At 35.6% G+C, this 26892-nt stretch overlaps 1 protein-coding gene across 1 annotated transcript; it reads right to left on the minus strand.

The window, feature by feature from the left end:
- Positions 1-5235: 5235 nt before the first annotated feature.
- Positions 5236-7194, minus strand: LOC149530200 (S-adenosyl-L-methionine-dependent methyltransferases superfamily protein). Its single transcript, XM_089810601.1, has one exon. It carries the CDS (start codon positions 6789-6791, stop codon positions 5391-5393), a length of 1401 nt encoding a protein of 466 aa, XP_089666727.1. The 5' UTR covers positions 6792-7194; the 3' UTR covers positions 5236-5390.
- Between the last annotated feature and the right edge of the window lie 19698 nt (positions 7195-26892).

Genomic DNA, 26892 nt, shown 5'->3' on the forward strand with positions numbered 1-26892 from the left:
ATATAGATATCTTTAAAACAAGATGATATTAAAAAAACTAAAAGGAATGTTTGCACATGTATTTAATGAAGTGTTTAAAAGGGATTCAACAAATGGAAGTAGGCAGATAGTTTAAGGTTGTTTTGAATGATATTATGAGCAAATAAATGAAGAGCTGGATTAAGTAAAACAGCAAATGAAACATTTATTTAGCTGCATGTTCTATAAATAGCAAAAAGATAAAGGCTTTTGTTATAGACAAGTTCTACAAGCAGATAGGTATGAGAGAGTAAAGAGCTAAAGAGAGGAAACATTATTAATGCAAGTAGATTTCTACAATCCATGATATTTATAGTTGCTACTTATGAATTAGATTGTGATGCAGTAGGGATCAAACACAAAACCCTCTCACTTAGACAAAACATAATTACAAATGACTTGTTCTAAAAACAAAAAGGAATATGTGCTCCTTAAATCCCAATATATTTAAAAGAAAAAAAAAAAAAAAGACGAAGTGTCTACAATCTCATTACCAATATTATTATAGTATCCCAATTCATATTGAACTCTCTTCTTGGACCTGTATTGAACTCACACTTGAAACAAACCAAAAAAGCTGAACTGACAATCACACTCTGAAACAAACAAAAGATAACTCACACTCAAAAAATTCTTCCAACAAAATTCCTACCCAATTTTCTATTATTTTATCCACCTTCCAGCTTCACTCCACTTCAAACCAAGACATAAATACAAGTTTTGTTTTCCCATATTCACTCACGCATCCCCCTTCTCCTGATCAATCTCACCTCTTCTATCTCTATTGCCCCCTTACTGTACGCAGTCTCCAACCTGGATCTTTATTTTCCCTGCTGTTCTCCCAAAATCAATGTAACACTTCTTTCATTTGTTTATTCTTTTACCAACCTTCAAACCATTTTCAGAGTCTTTGGTCAGAAGACATAAATGTCCACTATCAAACACTAATAAGAGAAAATTCAAAACTTCAAAACTGAAACTACTCCTCCACGTGGATGTCCCTGCATTGGACACCCAAGGTAGATTGAAATGTTTCATGAGCGAAACTCATAACATTTATATGTCCTATGCTTGTTCTATATACACTTATTTGCCTTATCTATTTGAATATGCTTTGCCAATTTTCTTTGCAAAATTTGACATCTCTTCCATCCTTCCGTCTTTCCTCTGTTTCTCTCTCTTTTTACATGATCCAACTCCCACCAATATAGACTAAGTAAATCTGGAAAATCATTCACTTCAATGTCATCCTCTTCCTTGAAAGTGCTGCAACAGTTTGCCTGTTATCCTTTTCTTACTGCATTCCTCTTTCTCTCTGTCTTCTAAAAGACAAGATTCAGCTGCAAACTCTTCCTTCTCTGTATTCACATCAATGTTAGTCAAGTAACTAACGGATTCATCTTTCCCATTTTGCAACAAACTATTAGTTACAAAATCTCCCTCTTCAAGAGTCTCTTTTCAAGCAACAGATCATCCATCAACCCCACCTTCACCTGTCCATCTTCATCTTCATTTATAGCTTCATCTTTCAATAGATTGTTTGTCTCAACATTCTCTTCTATGTCAATGTTATCACCCTTAAACAAATCAGATTCAACAATATTCTCACAAAAATGAGATTTTACCTCTTTTTGCTTCTCCATTGGAGCTATCATTATACTCTTCTTAAATGCAATCAACAGTGCTACAACTTGCATAAGCAATTAATAATCTTCATCTTCATCCTCTGTAACTAACTCTTTTACTCCATTAATCAAGCATTTACCAGTGTTCTTACACCTTTTCATCATTCTTATTCTAGGGTCTCATATTGTGTTGAACTCCATCCTTATCAATGTGTATGTGTTTACATAACCATCATGCACTGCCTTCCTGTTGAGCTACTATAGCCTTTCCAATAAACATATGACAGACATTCATTGGCATAATATCACATTAGACTTTGTCATGGTAATCTCCTATCTTAAATTTAACTAAACATTGTTCACTCACCAAAGCTTTTTGACCATCCTACAACCAAGCAATCTGATATGGATGTGGATGCCTTCTTCTTTATAACCATAACTTGCTTACCATTTCTTCTGAAACAAGACTGTTTGTACTTCCATTGACCATCAATAATGGCATTGCATACCTTGTCTTGAAACTTGCATCTTGTTCTAAACGGGTCCTTTCTTTGAATTGGTTCATTCAACAGGACCCTCCTAGTAACTAGCACTTCTCCATTTTCAGCATACTCTGATTGTGTAGATTCAGCTTCCTCATTTACATTTGTGACTCTGGCTTTTCATCCATTTCTTCCTTTTTTGTTCCCATCTTCTGGACATTCATATGCTTTATGTCATTTCCCATACTTAAAACAATCTGATTTCGCTATCAGGATTCAACTGTGTAGTTTTTTTGGAGTCAAAATCATTGACCCATGATTCACGAGTAGTGGTTTACACAAACCCATCTCTCATAAAAATGAATGGAACACTTAACACGCATTGAATTTAAGTGATGCTCACAGAGGTGAAGCAAGAGGACTTCCCAGGAGGTCACCTATCCTAGTACTACTCCAGCTCGAGCGCACATAACCACGAAGTTTTCTCCGTGGTTAAACTCACTCTGCTTGCAACCCCATTCGCAAAACCTTCACCAAGTGTTGTGCCCTATGAACCATTCATTAGAAAGCCCCTTAAGTGCATCAATTGATAAGTAGAAGATATTTTCCATAGCAAGTCAAATTGTGATATGGCTATTAGGATTCAACTATGTAGTTAAGCTGCTCGAGTTGGTGTAGTACTGGGATGGGTGACCTCCCAATAAGTCTCGTTGTTTCACCTTTGTGAGCATCACCTAGATCCAATGCATGTTAAGTGTTTCATTCATTGTCATGAGAGATGCGTTTGTGTAAACCACTACTCATAAATCATGAGTCAATGGGTTTGACTCCAAAAAAACTACACAGTTGAATCCTGATAGCAATATCAAAATTTGACTTGCTATGAAAAATATCTCCTACTTAACAAGTTATCTTGTAAATTCCTCTTCCAGACCCTCTAGATGATCTTCCCCTTCCTCTGGAATATTCTTCACATAGGTATGGATCATTATTCCATCAATTTTTATTGCTGCCGTGGTCTTCATCCTTCTGCTTTTTCAGATTTGTGTCTTCATCCCAATCCCAAAATGGTTTCCCCTCCTTCTTATCATCTTGGCCGCCTATTTTGTTTACTTGCCAATCTTTTGTTTATCTTCTCTTCAAATTTTAGAGCAAATTAAAATGCATTCTCCATGAGTCCATACTATAAATTCTTATCACATCCAACTCTTCATGAATGCTTTGTCTTAATACATTAATGTAACAAGCTATTTTCTCTTTGTTTACTTCAAAATGGCATGTTCTGGTTAGAATTTTGTGAAATTCCTCTATATACCCTCTCACTGTCCTACTTCCGTGTTTCAGACTTTGCATTTTCCTTAACAAATCTAACTCAGTAGGAATAAACTATCTCTTAATCATTTTCACCATTTTATGCCATTTACAAATCTTGTTTTTTTCCTCTTCTTCCTCTTCCAATCTGTAACTCCCTCCACCAGATTTTAGCATGCCCCTTTAGTTTGGCTTTAGTAAACCTCACTTTGTCTGGATCCTCTATTTCTTCAAACTCGAAGTAATCCTCCATGTCATATATCCAATCTATTAATTCTTCTGTATCCAAGTTCCCATTGAAGAAAGGAACCTCAACCTTCGGTCTTTTCCCAATCCTAGAGAATGTTTTAATAAGAGGATCATTTAGAGCTACTCTCTACTTCACCTTCAGCATTTTCTTCTTCCTCAGAAGTTTCTTCAGTCTCATCATCCTCACATTCAGATGCTCTCCTCTGAACAAAACCTCTCCTGATATCTTGGTGTATAGCTTCAACCTACCTCCTCAGAGTTCTGAAGTCATTAGCACAGACAAAATCTGGAGGATTTCTTCCTCCATTTTGAACTCCAGCTCTACCCAACCACAAGGGGGTCCTCTTGCATACATTTTCACCACACCCACAAACTTAATCCTAGTGGCAACTGCTACCCTCCAGTGATTCTGTCTACACACTCAGAATCTTCTAGCTCTGATACCACCGATGCAGTAGGGATCAAACACAAAACCCTCTCACAGAGACAAAACTCAAATGCAAATGAATCATTCTAAAATAGAATGGAAAATCAACAAATTAAATCCCAATATATTTAGAAAAAAAGTGAGAACTCTACAATCTCATTACAATTTTTATTACAATATCCCAATTTGTATTGAGCTCTCTTCTCAGACCTGAATTGAAGTCACTTGAAACAACCCAAAAAAGATGAACTGAAAATCACACTCTGAAACAAACAAAAGAAAACTCACACCCCAAATTCTTCCAAAAAATTCCCAGTTTCACATTATTTTATTCATCTTCCAGCTTCACTCCACTTCAACCCAAGACAGGCCTTAACAAGTTTTTGTTCCATATTCCTTCATGCAGCCCCCTCCAGCCAGGCTCTTCATTTTCCCTGCTGTCCTCCCAACGTCAATGTAACGGTTCTTTCATTTATGTATTCTTTTACCCACCTCCAAACCATTTTCGGAGTCTTTGGTTTAAAGATTGCCTACTATCAAACACTAACAAGAAACAAATTCAAAAAGTGAAAAATGTCCTCCACATGGATGCCCCTGCATCAGATTGTGTAAAAACATTTGTATCAATGTTTAGAATGCATTCCATGATCCATCATCAAAGAGCATAAGGAGAAAGAAAAATAGTGTAAATAATTTGCAACAATCTCATCCAGAAGCCGCAATTATAAATTTAAAAAAAAAAGAAACATTATCTTGAAAAGTTCAACCCACATATGATTATCAGCAAAACGTATACATTGGGGCAAGTATTCTGTGGCAAGCCAAGTTTATGATTGCTCAACTTAAACTTACTCTCCTCAACTCTACTGCAAAAAATGAAAGTAGAAAAGACCTAAAAAAACATTTAGGAAAAAGAGTATATATTTTTTTTCAATAATGACGGTCGAATCAGAAAACAGACTAAGAATGATTGGAAGGTATTGACAATCTGTACTGCAATTTCAGACTACTTCTATCGTATAGGTTTTGGCTACCTGTCGTTTTTTTATCTTGTAACTCGGAACTCGTTAATCAGAAATAATGTTTGTGGCTCGAATGATAGTGTGGAAAAGCCAGCCAGCCCTTTAAATCAACTTGAATTTTATTAAGTGTCCTGCAAACAAAATTGATGAGCAAGAAATGGGGCATCGACAGCCCTTGTGGATAAGCAGAGGGCATCCATCAAACATATTACAGCTCGAACATGGAAAAAATTCTATCTAAATTTTTCATGTTTCACTACCTCACATGTTTAATCCCTTCCATGTACTCTACAGGGATAACTTGTTTTAGTTTATTTACAAAGGCACTGTCTCTGTTTTTGCCTTGTAAACATGATGGACTGGCAAATAAAACGTAGTTGTGAGCATTGCTATTGCTTACTTGAATGCAATATATGTCGTGGAAGACTTCTTGAAAGGCAGTGAGCAAATGATTGTAGAAACTTTGGTGTTGGTCAATGATGTTCATTGCTAAAATTCCATTTGGCTGCAATGCAATTCGTGCAGCCAACAGGAAACGCTTTTCAACGAATTCCAACGGGGGAGCACTCAACCCTCCTGCAGCAGCATCACCTGCATCCACATCAACTAGTATTACATCCTGGCGCGGGTCGGTTGAAACATGTGCAACGCCATTGGCTTTGATTTCAGCGTTGGGGTTAGGATTAGGAAATAAGTCGTGCCAATCTTGAGCTATCTCAGACGGCACGAAATGAAGATGATTTGAGACAACTTGGAGGGCAATGGTGTGGATAACTTGCAGGCCATCACCAAGGCGTAAGCGTAAGCCCTCGGTCTCGGTCTCCACAAGGCCAAAGTGTTTTTTGGCAACAGTCAAGACAACTTGATCAATCTCCACACCCAGAATATCCATGCAGAAGCCAAAATGTGAACGGAGAAACATAAGCAGTGCGCCTCCTCCTACCCCAATACAGAGCACTCTCATTCTTCCTGTACAACACTCTGGGAGCAACGCTAGACCTGCGACAATGGGAGGCAGGTAAGGATGAACCAAACGCCCAGCATCCACATTTAAATTCTTCCCACGGCAACGAATCAGAGCAACCTCTGTTTGAACCAAATTCGGCATCCGCTGAAAACGCAACCTGCGCCTCCACTCCCTCACTGTCTCCCCTACTCGTAGTTGCACATCCTCCACAACCATCATCCCTATGACAGGACTAGATATTGTCTCCAATATCTTATGCTCAACTATATTGTCCGTATAACAAAGAAAAGGCACTTCAGGAAGACCGCCTCGAAATGCAGCCCTAGGTGATAATGCTAAAAGCAAAGGAAGCAAACCTTTTTTCAATTCTTCGTCTTCATCTTCCCATTGTCTCTCCACTGGAGAAGCAGAACCAGAAGAAATCCTGGCTATGACAATCAAACGAGATGCCCGAACACTGGATAGAAGTTGGTAATGTCCAGACTCTGTAGAAAAGATCCAATCACTTTCCCTTCCTCTGCGGACGAGTATTGCCGCCGTTACAACACTCTCATAATCAGGGCTAATGGTGGAAGGAGAATCCAGGACTGCGACTCTCACATCCATATTATTATGACAAGGATTCGGATAATCAAAGCAAACATATCTACCTCCTTGCAGGGTTTCAAACATCCCCTGCTCGATAGCCATAAGGATGGGGGCTCAGTTGGCTTAATCTAAGCATAAAAAGTAGATCGAATTGCCAACGGCGCCCCGCTCACTCCCGGCGCTTGCTAGACCAGACAATTCCTAACAGCAATCTTAGGTTTTCTCATAGCCAAGGAAGCAAGTCAAATGCAATAGGCTTCTGGTCTTGGGTCTCATTGACGGCGTATAAATAATCAAGTCCGGCAAAAGCTCTATGACGCCTACTTGAAAAGGGTTTTGAGATTGCAGGTTTCAGGTCGTACATCCTATTCAGTCAAGCAGTGGTTTTGGCGACCAGCCGACGCATATCTGAGATATCATGACAGTGCAGCATCAACTGCAAAATGAAAATTCCCAGTTTATAAAGTGTTTTCCTAATGGTTTATTCAACATAGTCGAGTTCTATAAATCAATGATTGAATGAGTTCTAATGAAGTTTATATGATTATTGTTTCAAACTTTTTAAGTTTTTCTAAATTTTGATTAAGAGGATAAAAATTTTGTGAAGTCTGTTTTAAATTTTTTTTTTTGGATATATCTCTTACTTATCAATATTCCAATTTGGCTTGCTAATATTTTCTACTTATCAATTGATGAATTTAAGGGATTTTTAATTGAATAGTTCACAAGGCACAACCCTTGGTGAAAGTTTTGCAAATGGGGTTGCAAGCATTGTGAGTTTAACCATGGAGAAAACTTTGTAGTTAAGCACGCCCCAGTTGGAGGACTATTGGGATGGGTGATCTATTGGAAAGTATTGGCACTTCACCTCTGTGAGCATTGCCTAGATCTAATGAGTGTTAAGTGTTTCATTCATTATCATGAGAGATGGGTTGAGTGAACCACTGCTAATGAAACATGGTTCAATAAGTTTGACTCTAAAAAAAAACTACTGAGTTGAATCATGATAGCAATAATTCACATTTAAATTGTTGTACAACTCAATGATGAAGCGTCATTTAGTTTCCACACCCCCTGTTCTCAATAAAGAGAAGTTATCATCTGGGCATCTAATATTATGTGACCCCATTCTTATTTGTGCAACTAAAAGTTTAGACTTCTTTTTATGACTGTTCTTGATCTTTTTCCTTATTGATGATCGAAGGGGTTAAATCAAGCTATTTAATATACTTTTTTTCAACCAACCTTCTTTGGCCATGTGGTAATTCTAGTTTTTCCAAATACAAACTTTTTTATCTCTTCATTATTTCGAGTTAATTGTGTAAATCAATGTCCCACTTGTTAATCCATGTGTTGTTGAGTTTGATCCAAATCTTCTTCCTTTAATTTAATTCCTCCTCAACAACTGTCTGGGCAAATGTTTCTTATCCATGTATTTAACACATTTTAAAAAATAAATTAGCAAATGAAGTATTACTAAGGTCTCCATTAGGAACAAACCTGCTTTTAATAAAAGAATCGTGTAAGGAAATATTCATCTTACATTGAAAGTATTAACAATTTGATGTTTTTGGATCCTTTCTTATTGCCTTCACTTGTGGTTTGACATGTTACTCTCCCAAATCTTACAACTGTTTTGTAAGAGAGAAGAATCTTTCCACCCTCTTTGAATCATTTTTTACCCAAGTATCATTGAATTTCAACCACTTCTTCAGTGTGAAAAATGTTATAGCCTTTTTTTCTCAATTTTCCTTGGGCATTTTACATCTACCTTTTCACATTTAAGATGATGAGAAGTACTTAGTTGCAAGATTATTATTTTTATCTTAGGCTTTCCTTTAATTGCAAATTTCAAATACAACTTTTTATCATGTTTCTATGTGGGATTGATTTCTTTGAAATAATAAGATAGGGTAAAGGTTAGAGAAGGTTATAGGTAGGTTTTTCCACAATTTTGGGTAGGTCTTTCCATAGCTTTTGGTGGGCTTTAGTCAATGTTCCCAAGAAATCTTTTACAATGTTTGAGGCTGCACACAATAGACAATCAAGAAAACTCTGTAATTTGAATTTTTTTTTCTCATTATGAAAAAAAAATCACAAGCAAACATGATAAATGGAAACAATGTGTTAATCCTATTGAAAGATATCACCTCAGACAAGTAAAGATTGCATCCATCAAATAAAAAATAAAAGTGGATTTGGCTTAAAGAAAACTAATCTTGAAGTGTCCTAGAATATAGCCTTGCTCACTTACAGTGGGCATGAACAATAAAAAAAAACATTATAAATAAGGTGGTTCTCAATGTCAAATGCAAAACTCTTTTAAACAAACCTCTATAACATGGTTATTATCACAAAGGCCTAAGGAAAAAAGAGGCAATGTATTGGATGGCATTTATAGCTCCACTTCCATGCCCCTTATCTAGTTCATACACCTTTATGTTCAAAAGTTGTTAAATGCCAACAAAAGGTTAAAGGTTTTGGAAGATAATGAGAAAATCCACTATTAGTTCAAGGTAACAATATTTTAAAGGAACAAGTGAAAATATTAGTCCTTGTGGTGTATAAGGAAGTTAAGTAGCAAAATAATTTCATATACCAACCTTGAGGAAATGATAGGTTAAACAAAAACTTAGATATTTATAATAGTTTTAGAAACTTAATAGAAAAAACATAAATAACATGCATATCAAAACATAATGATTTCCATGGGGAAAGCCTCACCGAGAGAAAAATCATATAGTCCAAAAGTTGCCTAATATATTATTCAAAAATTAATAACATATTACAATATACACACATGTAATGCCTACCCCTACTTGACTTTTCTATTGTATTGTCAGATTCTTTTAGGCCAGTTTTCTGATTGTGTTTTATGATTATCGGTACTTGGTTACCGGATTTGATTATATGTCATTTCATACTCAGTTGATTTATGTGATGAGTTGTCCAATTATTTAATGTGTTTATGTTTATCCTTTCAATGATGATATATGTATATTCAGTTAGTGATTTTAGTTATATCGCGATGATTAGTTAGATGAATGATTTATATGTAGTTTATACGGTTACTTACCTCATACTTGCATGTGTATGGTGTACTTGTCTGTTTTACTTTATGATTGACATTCTTGATGTGGTAGAGGGAGGGAGTCATAGTCACCTGCTAGTTGAGATCTACACAACGTGTGATGAAGGGCTAGACCACCCTACCAACTCATAACCAAAAATGCAACAAAATGAAGACAAAGAGATGACAAAAATGCTTCCCAAGCAATTTTATTATACTTGAAAATCCAATAGCAATTACAATAACATTTATGCAAGATCTCTCAAGATCTAATCCAAACCCAAGCTAGTCCAGATCCACACTCTGGTAGAAACCTCCAAGATCTCAACTTGTACTCACAAGCCACCAAGCAACCTCCTTGTTTCTAAACTGTAGCCACTAACTCTTCTCACAAACTCACAACTCCACCACAATCCTACTGTAAACTACCTCACATTCGGTGCTCTATCCACAGACTCAGGAAAACTCACTCCTCACTTCCTCCTTCTCTCCAAGCTTCTACTAAGAAGAGATCACAACTTGAAGCCTTCACACCTTCCAGCTTTCACACCTTGAAGCTTGACCTTCCAAAGCTTTCACATCTTGAAGCTTTTCCTTCCAAAGCTTGATTAGAAATGCTCATATGCCTTGCTTAAATAGGCAATTACCACCCAATGCATGATGTATCCACAACCTTCTAGAATTCCACCTACACAATATCCACAACCTTTTAGGATTCCACCTACACAATATCCACAACCTTCTAGAATTCCACCTACACACCTCGATAAATGGAATGACAACCATTTTAATTTTATTTTTCTATTTATGCCACCTTTGCGCCTTGAAAATAGAAATTCCTCTTTTCTTTTCTCCTTTTTCCCTTTCTTATTTATTGTTATTTCTCCTCTAATTTTTGTCACTTTCTCTTTCCTCCAATTTATTTATTTTTTAATTTTTAATTTTTTTTCCCATGCAAGATGCTCCTGCATCAGACTCCCCCTATAGATAGAAAAGTGTGTCCCACACTTTGATGCCAAAAGAAAGATCTGCAACCATCTTCATCTTCACCAAAGGTTTCCACCTAAATAGGGACAAGAAAACCAACATGCAAATCTCCCAAATTTGCATCCATATGTCAAACACCAAAATCTCAACCATCCAATCATCATGCTCATTCCCAAGAACAAACTGAACATAATGCTTCATCAACAAACCCTCATCCATATCAACAACTAGTGAATCCACACTAGTAACAACAAACTCCATATCAGCAACAATATGTAACTTCTCAACAACATATTCCAAACTCACAACACTAGTAGTCTTATTGCTCACAACAAGGTGCTCTGCAACATACAAATAATCACCAACAACAACTAGATCATCCATGACTGAGTGCTCCACAATCTCCACGTTAGACTCAACCAACTGATCATGAAAACCAATCTCCATCCCAACATCAACAAGTTTAGGATTATCTTCAGTAACAACCTCCAGTTGCTCTGCAAGTTCTGTATCAGACTCCACAATCTAATCAACAAAACTAACTTCTTCCACCTCAACCTTACGATGCCATCTTCTCTCTCGAACAAGTCACTTAACCGGCCAGATAACCCTCTTATAGATCGGTAGACTCTAGCTCCATCTATGAAATGCCTTCCTCATCTTGTCCTTATCTCGATCAGTTGAACTAGTTTCAAATAGAGCAACCTCCTCCTTAGTTCGATCAGCCAAACTAGCTTCCAACCGACCAGACATTTTAGAAAAATTCCTCTCCACTATATCATGGATATTCGCAATCATCTTAGGGTCCAATCCTCTTAGGGCCATCTCCTAAGATCTTTGTAAAACCTCTACAACAAATCCTTCCCATGCTCCTTGTGACCTCCTTGAATTGTTTGCAAGTCAGATCACAACCTGCCACCTCACATGATCAATCAGGAACCACATCACAAGTCTAGGACAACGGATCTATAACCACAAACTCTCTATGATCATGCTTCAATGAGATCAGTCTTCCATCTTCGCATCTATTGATCCATTTGCATGTCCTCCCAAGGTGTTGGTGCAAACTGCCTCAACTTTGGCGATCTATCTACATGCTCAGGAACAACTATGCTTTGATAAACTTTGCTCAACCAAGGTCCTGGTACAAACTGCCTCACACTTTGGCAATCTACTTGTACATTCAAGAACTCCCACTTTGATACCACTTGATGAAGGGCTAGACCACCCTACCAACTCATAACCAAAAATTCAACAAAATGGAGACAAAGAGATGACAAAAATGCTTCCCAAGCAATTTTATTATACTTGAAAATCCAATAGCAATTACAATAACATTTCTGCAAGATCTCTCAAGATCCAATCCAAACCCAAGCTAGTCCAGATCCACACTCTGGTAGAAACCTCCAAGATCTCCACTTGTACTCGCAAGCCACCAAGCAACCTCCTTGTTTCTAAACCGCAACCACTAGCTATTCTCACAAACTCACAACTCCACCACAATCTTGCTGTAAACTGTCTCACATTCGGTGCTCTGTCCACAAACTCAAGAAAACTCACTCCTCACTTCCTAAGAAGAGATCACACCTTGAAGCTTTCACACCTTGAAGCCTTCACACCTTCTAGTTTTCACACCTTGAAGCTTGACCTTCCAAAGCTTTCACATCTTATGTGATTATGTGGTTTTTTTTTGGTGATGTCATGTTATGATGTGGTTTGTTTTATGTTTACTTGATTTTGGATCAGTCCTTTTAGGATGATCATGTTGGTGAAATCTGTGATTTGGATTGGTGATGTTTTCTATATCTTTCTAGTTTCTTGTTTAAGAATTGATGTGTGGTTTATAGTCATTTGAGATCTTTTTCTTTAACTGAGCTTAGGAGAGGTTGTCTATATGTCACGTTGGGAAGTGGCTTGCAATGAAGGCTGAGGCCCTAAAGAGGTTGGCTAGTAACCCATTCTAGGTTATTTTAATAAGTGATAACATTTCATTAAATGCATTTAAAATGAATTAATAAGATATCGGTACCATAGAAAGTCACTAGGGAGTCCAGAGTATTAAAAGACTACCAAGGTAACTTTAGAGCTGACTTGTTAGTATGCCTTATCTATACGAAAGGATATTGATGCCGCATAGAGACACGAGGGGGTTGGAGCATTAAAAGACTACTTGGGTAACCTTAGAGTTGGCTCATGCGATGACACTTTCTCATTTACATAGTATATTTCCTACATGTCATTGTTGCCTCTAGGTTTAGATGTCATTTATATCTTAGTACCATTGAGTTAGATTGGTTTTAGGTTTTCCTTGACCTAGATGTTGGTTTTGACCTTGGAGTTTAATATTTTGTTTAAGACTTGAGACTATCTCCTCAACGCAGTGGGAGTGGACCTTTTTGGGTTTCACAAGATCGGGTGGTAGTGCTTTTTACTTTTAATATTGAGATTTAACAGTTCAATGTCATGGCTAGAGTTCCCTGTTCTGTACTCTCTTTCATTTTGTTTCTTATGTACTATGATGAATGGTTGTATTGTACTGTATTTGATTTCATAGATCTTACAAGATGATGTAATCTATTATGACGTGTATTCTTGCATCCTTTCATACCCTATGACTTTTACAGTGGATGATTGTGCATTTTGATTATTGCCAAGTGGCATTCGAGATAATTGTATATTATTTATATAGATTTGTACTTGTAAATATGCTTTAATGTGGATTTGTTATATATTGGTTTTAGTATTAATTAAACTTAAATGTGATTCAACGTCATGGGATCCTTAATAATTATAATCTATTTTATGGTATGTGTTTATGTGTAAGTTATTGCTTCCGCTATTTTGTTTTTGTTTTTGTTAAGATGTTATCTTTATTAAAAAAAAACTGTTTGGCAAACTTAGTAAAACTTTAAGTTAATTTCTTTTGGGTTCCTTGGTGGGACGTTACAACACACACCAAGATTGACTCATGAGCAACATCGATCAAATATTCAAAGGTAACTAATAAGTTGATAAATTGGATTACACACACCCTCCATCTCACACACCTAATATATAGGAGATACAATACAAAAAAATTCCAAACAATATTACAAAACCATGGTCTTAATACCACTTATAAAGTGGTGCACATTTTGTTTCTAATTGAAGATGCACTATGATGTTCAATACAAACACCAACATGTGAAAATCCCTTTCATGGCTCCTTTATGTGTTCAACACATTTTTAACATTTCCTATTTCAAGAGATACAACTTCTAGATGTCATCTTTCAAACTAGGTGCCTAATTGATAAACTATTTGAAGCACTATAAATGTTTCAACATGCTCTATCACCATGTAAATTGCTACATGACTTATCCACATTTTTTTACCTATTTTAGATCCTCTAAAGCCTCAAGAATTAAAGTCAATTCTTTTGACAATTTCCAGAATAATTTTTTTAAATATCTTCAAAATTGGGCATGATCTTGTAACACAAATTTATTGGCATGCTTATCTAGCCCATCTAACCATGATGTAAACCTTTGGGGTAAGGATAGAATAAAAATGCACTCAAACAAAAAACTTACTAGAAATAGCAGCTATGTGTAAATTCAAAGTTGACAGACATTGTAACACCCCACTAGGGAACCCAAAATAAATTAACTTATTATGTGACTAAGTTTGCTAAACATATTTTTTGAAAGATTGAAACAACAAGAGATAACATAGCAGAAGCAATAATTCAGATACATACATAAGCAATACAATAATAATTACATCTCTCAAGGGTTCCATGACGTTGAATCCACACAAGTTTTAATAAGATTAAATCTAATAAGTTAACAAGGTTCACATCATAGAATAACTATAAGTACGAAATCATATGAAATAATATACAAGTACATAAGATCTCACATGGCATAGCCAAAATGCATAATTATCCTCTCTACAAGTCATAGGGTATGAAATGCTAAAAGAATATACATCATGATAAGATACAACATCTCATAGAATCTCAAATAATCAAGGTAAAATAGATAAAAATATGACCATAGAACAAAATCACAAGATCAAAGGAATAGAATAACTACACAAATACATCCAGTTATCGAATCTCAATGGTACAAGAAACACTACCACCTGACCTCATGGAACCTAAATGGTCCACTCCCACCGTGCTGAGGAGATAATATCAAGTCCCAAATGGATGATAATCCAAAGTCATAATAAGAAGCTAGGTCAAGGGGAATCCTGGAAGCAATCTATCTCAAAGGTACCAAGTATATAAGTAACATCTAATCCTAGAGGCAACAAAGATATGTAGGAAACGTAATATGTATGTGGGCAAGTGTCATCACATAAGCCAACTCTAAGGTTACCCTGGTAGGCTCTCTAGACCTTAGCCCCCTAGTGACTCTATGTGGCATCAATATCCTTTCTTAAGACAAGACATACTAATGAGGAAAGGTCGCAACCGAGCATCCTCTCTACTCCCATCCTAACCTGTACTAGCACTAGAGGCATGGGTGAGGTAATACACTAACTCTTGTTAATTAATTTTAACCCCTTTAATGAAATGATATCACTTCTTAATACAACTTACAATGGGTTACCCAAGAAGCCTCTTTAGGGCTCAGGCTTCCATTGTAAGACACTTCCTAGCATACATAAAGATAACCTACCCTAAGCTCATAATAGAGAATCTCATAAAATCATAATGTCCACTTTAGTCCTATACAAGCAATTGGAAATTATAATAAATAACTAATCAATTCCTCAAAGGGTAAATCACAAAAATCACAACATTACATATCGACATCATTAATCAAACAAGTAAACATACCTAACTGGTCATTATTGTTTCAATTTTCCATAATAATTCTCTAAAGTTTTTTATTCGAGACAAGATTTCACTTTTGATATTATTATGGGTGATAAAGGTTTCCAGATTAGATCGATCAAAATAAGAACTTCATGTTTATATCTTAGTCTTCTATGTTTACCAAATAAATATATATATTTATATCAATCCAATGAAAATCCACATGGAAAAATACTTGCATTTAACTTCGACAATAAAACTCATTTACTAATATTTCAAGATCCAATTATAACAACCCAAATAATATTTACCTTAATACATAATAAATTTCATTTTAAAAAGAAATAAAACAAAAATTAAAACTATTAAATAGCAATTAAATTTTCATTAAATTATACTTAATTAATTTAAAATTCAATTTTCATTTTTTTTTGGATTGGTAAGAGGCTAAAGCCAGGGTCAATTATTATTATTTGTTTTTGATTAATTATTTCAATTTTTAGATAAGCTTGAGTAGATTCGAACCCAAGACCTCCTAATTAAGAGGCTCACAATTTACCATTGTGTTGTAGGCTCTTACCTATTTTCAAATTTAAATATAATAATATTAAACTATATAATAATTTTAAAATAAAATATAATTATTAATCTAATAATACAATAATGTTTATTTAAAATATTACATTTTTTTAATAAAAAAGTAAATGCCCTAAGGGTTGGGTTGCCTATGTGTGGCCCTTTAGAAGTCGTCACAATAGCTCTTGGCTACTTAAGTAGCCTCAACTGTTGTAGTAGCTTCGACTGCCTTCATATATATATATATATATATATATATATATATATATATATATATATATATATATATATATATATATATATATATATATATATATATATATATATATATATATACTAAAAATATCCTCTAATCTCCAGCCAATAAAAATTAATCTCCAATCGATACAAATTACAAAAAGAATATGAATACCTATTACAGTGGTAGTATTCAACTTTATATATATATATATATATATATATATATAGTTTCATATCAAATAATCCAATAGGAAAAGTAAATATGAACAATTGAATCCATTCAAAATAACTGTGTTACTTCTTTTCCAACCCTAGCTTCTTTTTTTTTTTTTTCTAAAATCAAGCTTCTAATGAGGTTTTCAATTTTCTTTTCTCTAAGATGATTCAACTACGAAGAATAGTTGTTTCAAGAACAAGGGTTTCAATTTTAAAATATGATTTCCATAAACAAAGATCCATATAATAGGCACAAAGAAAATATATGTATATTGAAAGATTTACTATGATAAACCCTACAGAATTCCTACCTCGATCTTATGGTAAAATCTGACAAATGCTCGAAGAATGCAAAAATTCTCGTCTTCCACCATCCTTCAAAAAAATTTCTCCTATGGACCTGTGTATGGAGAAATGAGCTCAAATTTCCTAATAAATTTTTTTCTCATCCTAGGGTTTCAGTTTTATGAACGTGCAAAAAAAAAGGCCTTTTCTTTTTATTATTTTAATTTATATAATTCCTTGTGCACGCTTTTTTTGCCCTTAATTAGAATTAAATTAATTTAAATTATTGCCACTTCATTTTTATTAGATAAGAAGACGTATTTAGAAAATATATTTATTATTTTAACTAATAATAATATTTAAAGTTAGGTAAGTGAGCACAACACAATGGTAACTTGTGAACCTCTCATTTGGGAGGTCTTGGGTTTGAATTCGCTTAACACATAAACATAATTAATTGAAATAAATTAATTAATTAATCTAGGCTTTGACCGTTTACTGATCAAAAATGAAAATGAAAATTTTAAGTTCATTATTTAAACGAAACTTTTAAATTTATTATTATTAAATAAAATAAATAATTTGGTCTTTTAATTAAATCTTTAAATTTATTTATTCTATTTAATTAATTTCCCAGTTAATTAAATATAATTAAAAATGATGAATATTTATAAAAAATTTATTTAATTAAATCATTTAATATATCTTTGTTTGATTTTATTAAAATCAAAAATCACAGCAAACTCACAAACTTAATAAGAAAAACTCATCTAAATGGAAAAGTATAAATTCAAACTTAAAGGTCAAAATCTCAAATTCATGTCACTTGACAAATTCAGAAAGGTAAATAACTAAGATACTTGTCCTATATTTTAGGACAATTGGCCTAGGTTTAGGATTTGGACTTGAGAATTATCTCCTCTCTTTTACCCTTGAGATATAGCTATAGGGCATGCTCATCCTGACAATTCAGGGAAGTCGATGTCCGATACTTTCAATCTACATAAAAGACAAACATGTACATATGCATATATATCTAAACTAAACAAGTAATGATAGGGAGTGGTACATCATGTAGATCCTGACTAGCAGGTGACTGTGACTCCCTCCCTCAACCACATCAGAAACGTCAAACATAAAGTAAAAGATACATGTACACTATACACATGCAAGTATGGGGTAAGGAGCCATAAAACCACATATAAACCATTCATATAACTGTGATTATAAAAGCAACTAAAACCACTATATGAAATATACAAAGCATCATCATCGAAAGAATAACTCAAAACACATGAAATAACTGAGTATCAAGTAGCTCGTCAACTATATAATCTAAGTATGAAATAACATTAATCAAATCAGGTAACCAAGTACCACTAACTCATAACGCATAACCATAAAAGCTAGAATTCAATAATATAACATGAAAAGTAAACTAGGGGTATGTGCTACATCCACCCCCTAGACTTAGACTTACTCCTGGAAACCTATAAACAAGTAGGGATATAAATCTTGTAATCCAGATCTGCATCCTCCCATGTAGCTGATGACTCATCAGTAGGGTCCCATTCGACCCTTACTTGTTCTATGGTTTGACCCCTAAGGATAAAATCCCGCTACTAAAGAAAGCACACTAGCTCCAAAGCTAGTTGCTCGTTCTCCACCTGTAACACATTCCAATCAAGAACATGTATCACATCAGGAATATATTGTCTAAGAATAGAAACATGGAAAATATTATGTACACGAGCTAGGCTGGGTGACAATGCAAGATGGTAGGCAACTGGACCTATCCTCTCAAGAATCTCAAATGACCCCGCAAACCAAGGCACTAGCTTCAAACCCTTTCCATAATGTATTGGACTCTTTTGTAGACACACTCTCAAGAATACCTTCTCTCCAATTACAAATTGCTTATCCATCCTATGAGCATCAACATACTTCTTCTACCTATCCTTTCTTGTAGACACATGCTCATGGATGTGCACTACCTATTGCTCCATATCTCGAAGCATCTTAGGACCCAATAGGTTGTGATCCTCTAAAATATCCCAACTCAATGGTGTATGACAAGGACAACCATACAAGGCTAGAAAAGGTGTCATCCCAATAGAAATATGATAACCATCATTATATGCAAACTCCACTAGATACATGATAATCCTCCCAATGAATTTGTCGATCCATAACATACATCTGCAACATATCCTCTAGAACTTGATTCACTCTCTCTGTCTAGCCATTTGTATTAGGATGATATGCTAAGATGAAGTTCAACTGTGCTCCAAGATCATGTTGTAAAGATGCCCAAAATGCAAATCTGAATACAAGATCCCTATCTAAAATGATCTTTTGGGGAATATCATGCAGTCTCACAATGTCACGCATAAAGACATTGGCTACTAAAGTCATTATGTAGGATGACCTCATCGGTGAGAAGTGTGCCACCTTAGTCAACTAGTCAATGGTGACCATGATAGCATCATGTCGACAAATAATCATAGGTAATCCCACTATGAAGTCCATAGAAATAATATCCCACTTCCATGAAGGAATGAGATTAGGATGTAAAATTCTTGTAGGATGTTGGTGCTCTACCTTAACCCTCTAGCACTCAAGACACCTAGCCACAAAATTAGCAATATCACACTTCATCCTTGTCCAAAAGTATAATTGTTGTAAGATTGCATGCATCTTCTTGACACCTAGATGTATCAAGTAAGGTGCATAGTGGACCTGAGGTATGATCAATGTATGAAGCTCATCCACCAGTGGTACATAAATCCTCCTTGTATAATGTAAAAGGCCATGTGACTCTAGGACATAACCTGAAAATCTACCCTCTAAAGATCCGCTTGAATCTATCTCAAGGCTCACTTCCTGATACCAAGCATCTGTAGGAAGTGCATGAAGTATACAACTCCGTAAATCCACACTAAGAGTCAATGTTGATGTCTCATGTCTTCTGTGACTCAAAGCATCGGCTACTAAAAATTCTCTTTCCCTTGAATATACTTCATCTCAAAGCCACACTCACATAAAAACTCCAATGTCATTTTGGTGCATGTAGAGGCATCGGTTGTGTGAATATATACTACAAATTGTGATGGTTGCTATGAAACTCAAAACAATGCCCCAACAAGAAATGTCTTCATCTCACTAGAGCATGAACAACTACAACTAGCTTAAGTTCATGTGAGGGATAGTTCAACTCATGATCCTTGAGCTTATGGGACTCATAGGCAATCACACATTTGTCTTGCATTAGGATTGCTTCAATCCCTTCTAGGTAAGCATCAATACACACCATAAAATCACCTATAGGATTAGGTACTTCTAGAGTTGGTGTACTAGTCCAAAACTCCTTGAGCTCCTAGAATACTTCCTTACACTTCTCTATCTAAATGAACTTCTTCCCCTTTCTCTGGAGGGAAGTGATGGGGTATGCAACTCTAGAGAAGTTATGAACAAATCCGTGTTAATATCTAGCCAAACCCATAAAGCTACAAAGCTTAGACATAGTATTGGGTGCAGACCAATCTAGCATCACTTGGATCTTTGCAAGGTCCATTGAGATACCATCTCCTGAAATGACATGTCATAAGTACTATACATCATATCAGAAGAAGTCACTCTTCACCAAATTGGCATATAGTTGATTGTCTCTAAGGCACTGAAGGACTAACTGTAGGAGGTCCTCATGTTCTTCCTAAGATCTAGAATATATCAATATGTTGTCCAAGAACACAAGTGCAAAATGGTCTCAGTAAGAATGAAATATTCCATTCATTAAGCACATGAATACTGATGGAGCATTCATTAAACCAAATAGAACCATTTTAAACTCAGAGTTCATAACGAGTGCAGAAGGTTGTCTTATGTATATCAACATCATGAATGCATAGGTGATGATACCCTGACTTTAGATCTATCTTAGAGAACAGTTTGGCTCTTTGATATGGTAAACAAGTCATCAATCCTCAATAAAGGGTACCTATTATTAATCATTACCTTGTTTAACTATTTGTAGTCGATGCACAAGCATAACGATCCATCCTTCTTCACAAAGAGCATTGGTTCTCCCCATGGAGAAACACTTAGTCTAATACAACCTTTATACAAAAGGTCCTCTAGCTGTAGGTGCAATTCACTCAACTCCTAAGTGGTCATCCAATAAGGAACTCTAGATATGGGCTCTACTCCTAGGACTTGGGATCTCATTGGGAAAAGCATAAACATAATCCTACAGGATAGGGTGATCTAGGGTCTTCCTCTTCAAGTTCACTCATAGTAATGGAAAATACCTGACAACACTTGCAGATGCTCCACTTTAGCTACATAATAGAGATCATATAGAGGGATATGGGTCTTTGGATGCCTACAATCTCAGAGTCCTTACCTTGGTCATCCTTACAGTGAATAGTCTTCCTCCCACAACCAATGCTAGCTCTATGTGAGCCTAGCCAATCCATTCCCAACACAATGTCATATGAACCAAGGGGAATGATTGAAAGGTCTACTAAAGTAATGAATCCTCCTAGTTCCAACTCATACTGCTACACTAGAGACCCTAGCTCCTGAAGCTAGTTCCACCTACCAACATATGCCTTGATTAACTACCTCAAGATCATACTTTACAACTACAGAGGGTGGTATGAAGGAATTTGTAGCACCTAAATCAAATAAAATGGAAAGGGATGTACCTCTGATTGCTCTTATAGTCTCAACTATGGTACCCTAGTAATCCACCTAGTGGTAATCTACCACTACAAAAATTATATGTGATCTCCTAGTGTCACCAACTATAGGCTTAGATGTTGTTGGCCTCGGTCCCAAATACTAACAAGTATGTTGTGGGAAACTGGCTACAATATGTCCAAATTGTCCACATGAGAAACACCTTGTACCTCTACCAGAACCCCTCCCTGATGGAGGTGCACTAGACTATTGATGACTATCTGTGCTGGAAAAGAAGTGGTTACTATGTGTAAGTTGACTATACTAATTGCACCTATTGCGCTAAGAGTTCAGAAGTTTCGAGAATTGGAACCACCACCACCACTCTGTGTTGGAGGATAAGATCCCTTCTACTATTGTTGCTAGTCCTAATTGCCTTTGGGGTAAGGAGGCTTCCTATTACAACTTGTGCCCTATTTTTTTTTCTGCTTGCGGACCTTGATGGTGCATATTCACTAGCACTTCCCCCCATAAAACTACCATATCCCAAAGTAACATTCTACTCCACAAGAATAGATTGTTGAACTAAATCCTTAAGGGTCTTAGGCTAGAATACCTTCACACCCCCAATAAAATGGTTGTTCAAATTCTGAATGAAGTGTTGTACCATCAACGGTAAACTATCATTGATTCCTACATATGGCATGAGCTCACAAATATTTTGCTCATACTCCACCACTATCATGGTATATTGTGTCAAATTATGAAACTCATTCACCCTCTACTAGTGTCACTATTCTAGTAAGAAGTGATCATGAAAGTTTTCAAGGAACAACTCCAAGGTAATAGTACTCATGTCCACACCTAGCTTCTTTTCCTCAATATTCCACCATGTGATCGTAATGATATCCAAATGTGTGATGGCATATCTTTCTTTGACATTAGAGTCAAAGTCTTGTATCACGAAACATATGCCCAAGGTAATAAACCACTACTTTTTAATGTAACTAATACCTTTCCCAATGAAGGGTTTGATCTTGGTCCGCTATAGGTCTCTTGTTTGTGCAAGATTGGATGACCTCTAGCTATCACCATTAGGATCTCCCCAAGAACTCTTAGATCTCCATCTTTCCTCATTTCTAGCGATGTGATTCCTCTTGATTAGTAATCTTTAGAGGGGGTAAACACTCTAGGATAATCCTCATCATCTGCTTCATATTGACCTCCTCTAAATCATTATATTGTTCTGCATTGTTCTCCTCCCTATTCTCTTCCTGAAAAGGACTTTGATGACTAGTCTTATGCAAGCTAACATTTCTATCTCACCCACAACCTCTACCTCAGCCTAAGCTATGACCTCTCATAGTTAATCTAGTCCCAGACACCATCCTCCTACAACATCCAAGAAAGAAAATAAAAATGCGCACAAAATCAAAAAGGATGTACTACTGTAAAACATAATCATATGAAATCATTTTTTGAAATTCAAATCAAGAGTTATTCAAATTTGTATTCTTCTATGTTTATGTATTTGAATCTGAAGTTCAAGTTGCAATAGATAAATATAGTTCCTTAAGTTTCATTTAAGTTGAATACTTGTCATCTAGTAGTGTTCCAATATACCTAGAGCTCCCATTGTAGAAACTACACTTTGATACCAGATGTAACACCCTGCTAGGGAATCCAAAAGAAATTAACCTATTATATCACTAAGTTTGCTAAACATTTTTTTTCAAAATATTAAAACAAAAGAGATAACATAGCGAAAGCAATAACTCACATACATACATAAGAAATACAATAACAGTTACATCTCTCAAGGGTTCCATGACATTGAATCACACACATAAGTTTTATTAAGATTAAATCTGATAAGTAAACAAGGTCTACATCATAGAATAACCACAAGTACGAAATCATATGAAATAATATACAAGTACATAAGATGCTACATGGCACCAAAATGAATAATCATCCTCTATACAAGTCATAGGGTATGAAATGCTAAAAGAATATACATCATGATAAGATACAACATCTCATAGAATCTCAAATAATCAAGGTACAAATTAGAATATGATCGTAGAATAGAATTACTACACAAATACATCTAGCTATTGGATCTAAATGGTACAAGAAACACTACCACCCGACCTCATAGAACCTAAATGGCCCACTCCCACCATGTTGAGGAGGTAATCTCAAGTCCCAAATGAATAACAGTCCAAAGTAATAACACAAATCTAGGTCAAGGGATCCTGGAAGCAATCTATCTCAAAGGTACCAAGTATAAAAGTAACATCTAATCCCAAAGGAAACAATTACACATGGTAAACGTAATATACATGCGGGAAATTTTCATCACATGAGCCAACTCTAAGGTTACCCTAGCAGCCTCCCTTGACTGCAACTCCCTAGTGACTCTATGTGGCTTCAGTATCCTTTCTTATAGACAAGGCATACTAGTAAGACAAGGTCAAAATCGAGCATCCTCTCTACTCCCATCCTAGCTTGTACTAGCACTTGAGGAATGGGTGAGGTAATACACTATTTGTTAAGAGTTTATCTTCCTTGGATTTTGGTTTATACCCTAAGCCTTAATGTGCCCAATGTAGTGGAAGACAAAGAAGTTGGCAACAAAATGGGTCAATGCACATGTTCTATCAAGGACCCGTGAGTTGAAAAGTACAACTCCTTTGTGTGAAAAGATTTTAAAGAATATTGTTTTTAGTAGATCAACAATATCTAGGGGTATGCTCTTAACTAGAGAGCAGAAGAGGAATGACCAGATTGCCTATCACTTCAAGCAATCTAAGTGGATTTTAGAAGATGACTCACAACCTCCACAACTATGAATGCATATGAGCCACCTTTAAGTTCTCTCACCACCTAAATTTAGCCTATTTAATCTACTAAATGAAAAATTCAACAATGTGAGACTAACTTAATAATACAAACTGCATAAGAAGAAAAGGTATAATCGAATTAGCAATGCAAATATTGCCTAAGTTTTTGGGTTTCACAACAACAATTTGCTTCTTACTCAGTAGCTTAGATTAACAAATCTCAAACTCCCCATACAACCATGAAGATAAAAATGAACTAACTTATATAGAATAGAGGAAGTGAGATACATTGTAAATGAGGGACATAAAGCTTATAACCACTTATAAAAAAGAAATAAAACCCAAATGATTTGCAATCCCATAGTTTTATTAACAACACATTTCATTCCAATTACCATACATGAACTAAAACTAGACTAACATGAACAACATAATTAAAATATGGATGTAGATTCTCACATAGTAGTCCTCACTATAGGGGTTTGCCCAAATCCAATTTTTGTTGATCGTATTTACTTCTCAAAAAGATACATTTATAGGCCCTTTAGAGCTAGCAAGTTACATTTCATGATTACTCCATAGAGCATCTTTGCATCATTCTAATAATAGGATTAACTGGATAGTCATTTGTTACAAAGATTTATCCTACAAGGAGAATGCCCACAATGTTAGAAAGTGAGAAAGAGAGAAGAGGTGATACTTGTCATATTTTTGCAAGAAGAGTGTAATCTTTTGTCACAGCATCAATTTTTCTTTGGAGTTACAACCTTAGCTTCTTCGGTGCACGCTTCAAAATAAAATCCATTGCTAAAAGTTCCAAGACCTTTGCCACCTAGAAGTTTTATGGATTAGTAGCCTCATTAACAAATGCCAAAAATTTAGTCTTCATTCTGTTAATGTCTACCAATTGAGCATTATTGATAACATATGTTTTAGTGTGCAAAACCTTTAGATGTTTGAATATCTTGTCCATGACTTTCTTCACTAGACATATACATCCTTCATCTCATTTTTAGACTTCACTAAGCTCTCAATTTTGAATTCAAATGATTTCTTACAATGAAGAAATGGTTCTTGGCCTGTCTTGAGTATCCCGTGGGTCATAGCAACATTAGTTTTCATGTCAATCACCTCTTGCAATAAGACCAATTGCTTTGTTAGGTTCTCTAATGCTTTGTGCATTGAGGTCTAATGGCTTGACACTCCTCTCAATTTTTTAGTATCTAATGATAGATTTTCAACATTCTTAATGGGAAGGGGACCTTGGGCCTTCATCTCATCAATCTAGGGATGATCAATTTGACCAAACTACCTCTCTTGTTGTATCTTAAGTAGAAAATTCTTGTTCTCCTCTCCAATTGGGTTGAATGTGATTGTAGAGGTGCTTCCAAGTGCATCTTTGATATAATCCATCAATTCCTTATTTGAGGCTTTGAGTGCCTCTTTTTTCTTACCTTAATTCTTCCAGTCTATCCTCAATGTTCTCATTTGTTGATTTCCAGATGTTGACCATAGAATCATGCGCTGGAATGCCTATGTCAACTATTTTGATATGAAAATCATTAGTAGTTAGCTCATGGAACTTTCCCTCCTTTTGAGGTTCTATAATTTCCACTAAAATATGAACAGTAGAGGAATTTGTGGCCAATGTTGCTATAGTCTTATGCTTCTTTGCCTTCTTTGATGCTTAGCTAGCTGAAGTTGCTTGGACAATGAGGTCCTTAGATGGAGCAACTTCCTTACATCTTATCATTTTCTAATCAATAGTCTCTTCCAACCATGACTTAGTTGAAAGGACATTGATTGCTAACTACAAGGCTGTAGGATCAAAAAGATTCCTCAAAACTGGAGGTGTTACTTTGATTTGGTTGGCAATAGGAAAGGCAGTTACCTTGGTAATAGAGGGCTAGAGTGTCACCTTCTTGAGATGCCTCCTGCTATTGACCATCTAGAGGATTGTTGTCACCATCGAGGTTGATGAATGACATAGGGGAGGAGGGCTTAATTACTGACTTCACCTTGTCATTTTCCTTTTTCTTATCTTTCTCTTCATTCTTGACCTTTCTCATGTCTGGTAGAGATCCTCCTTTATAGGTTGGAGTGATTTGAACATTCTTTTCAAGAGGTTAGTCTCCTCCTCCACCAACAAATTGTTTTGGTCCAGCTAATGTTGATGTAGCAACAATTATAGATGTAACAACAGTAGATTGAGTTGTCCTAGAAGCTACTCCACAAGTAGAACTTGAAGTTCTAGTTCTCTTATTCATTTCTTTGGTCCACTCAACCTATTTGTTCATCCTCTTGATGATACTACACATCCAAAATTCCATTGTGTCAATAATACAACCTTCAGGCAGAGTTGACGCTATGGGAGTGTCCTTGATTTTCTCGTAAGTTGAGGGATGCATGTAGGAGCCATCATTTGCAAGATCACTAACATCAAATTTATCATTATACAACTTATTTTCATCTATTTTTAATATGGACTAGTACCTT

The sequence above is a fragment of the Cupressus sempervirens genome, chromosome 11 (assembly GCF_028749045.1).
Source record: "Cupressus sempervirens isolate cs-2001-9-10 chromosome 11, ASM2874904v1, whole genome shotgun sequence".
In the NCBI taxonomy this organism is placed as follows: domain Eukaryota; kingdom Viridiplantae; phylum Streptophyta; class Pinopsida; order Cupressales; family Cupressaceae; genus Cupressus; species Cupressus sempervirens.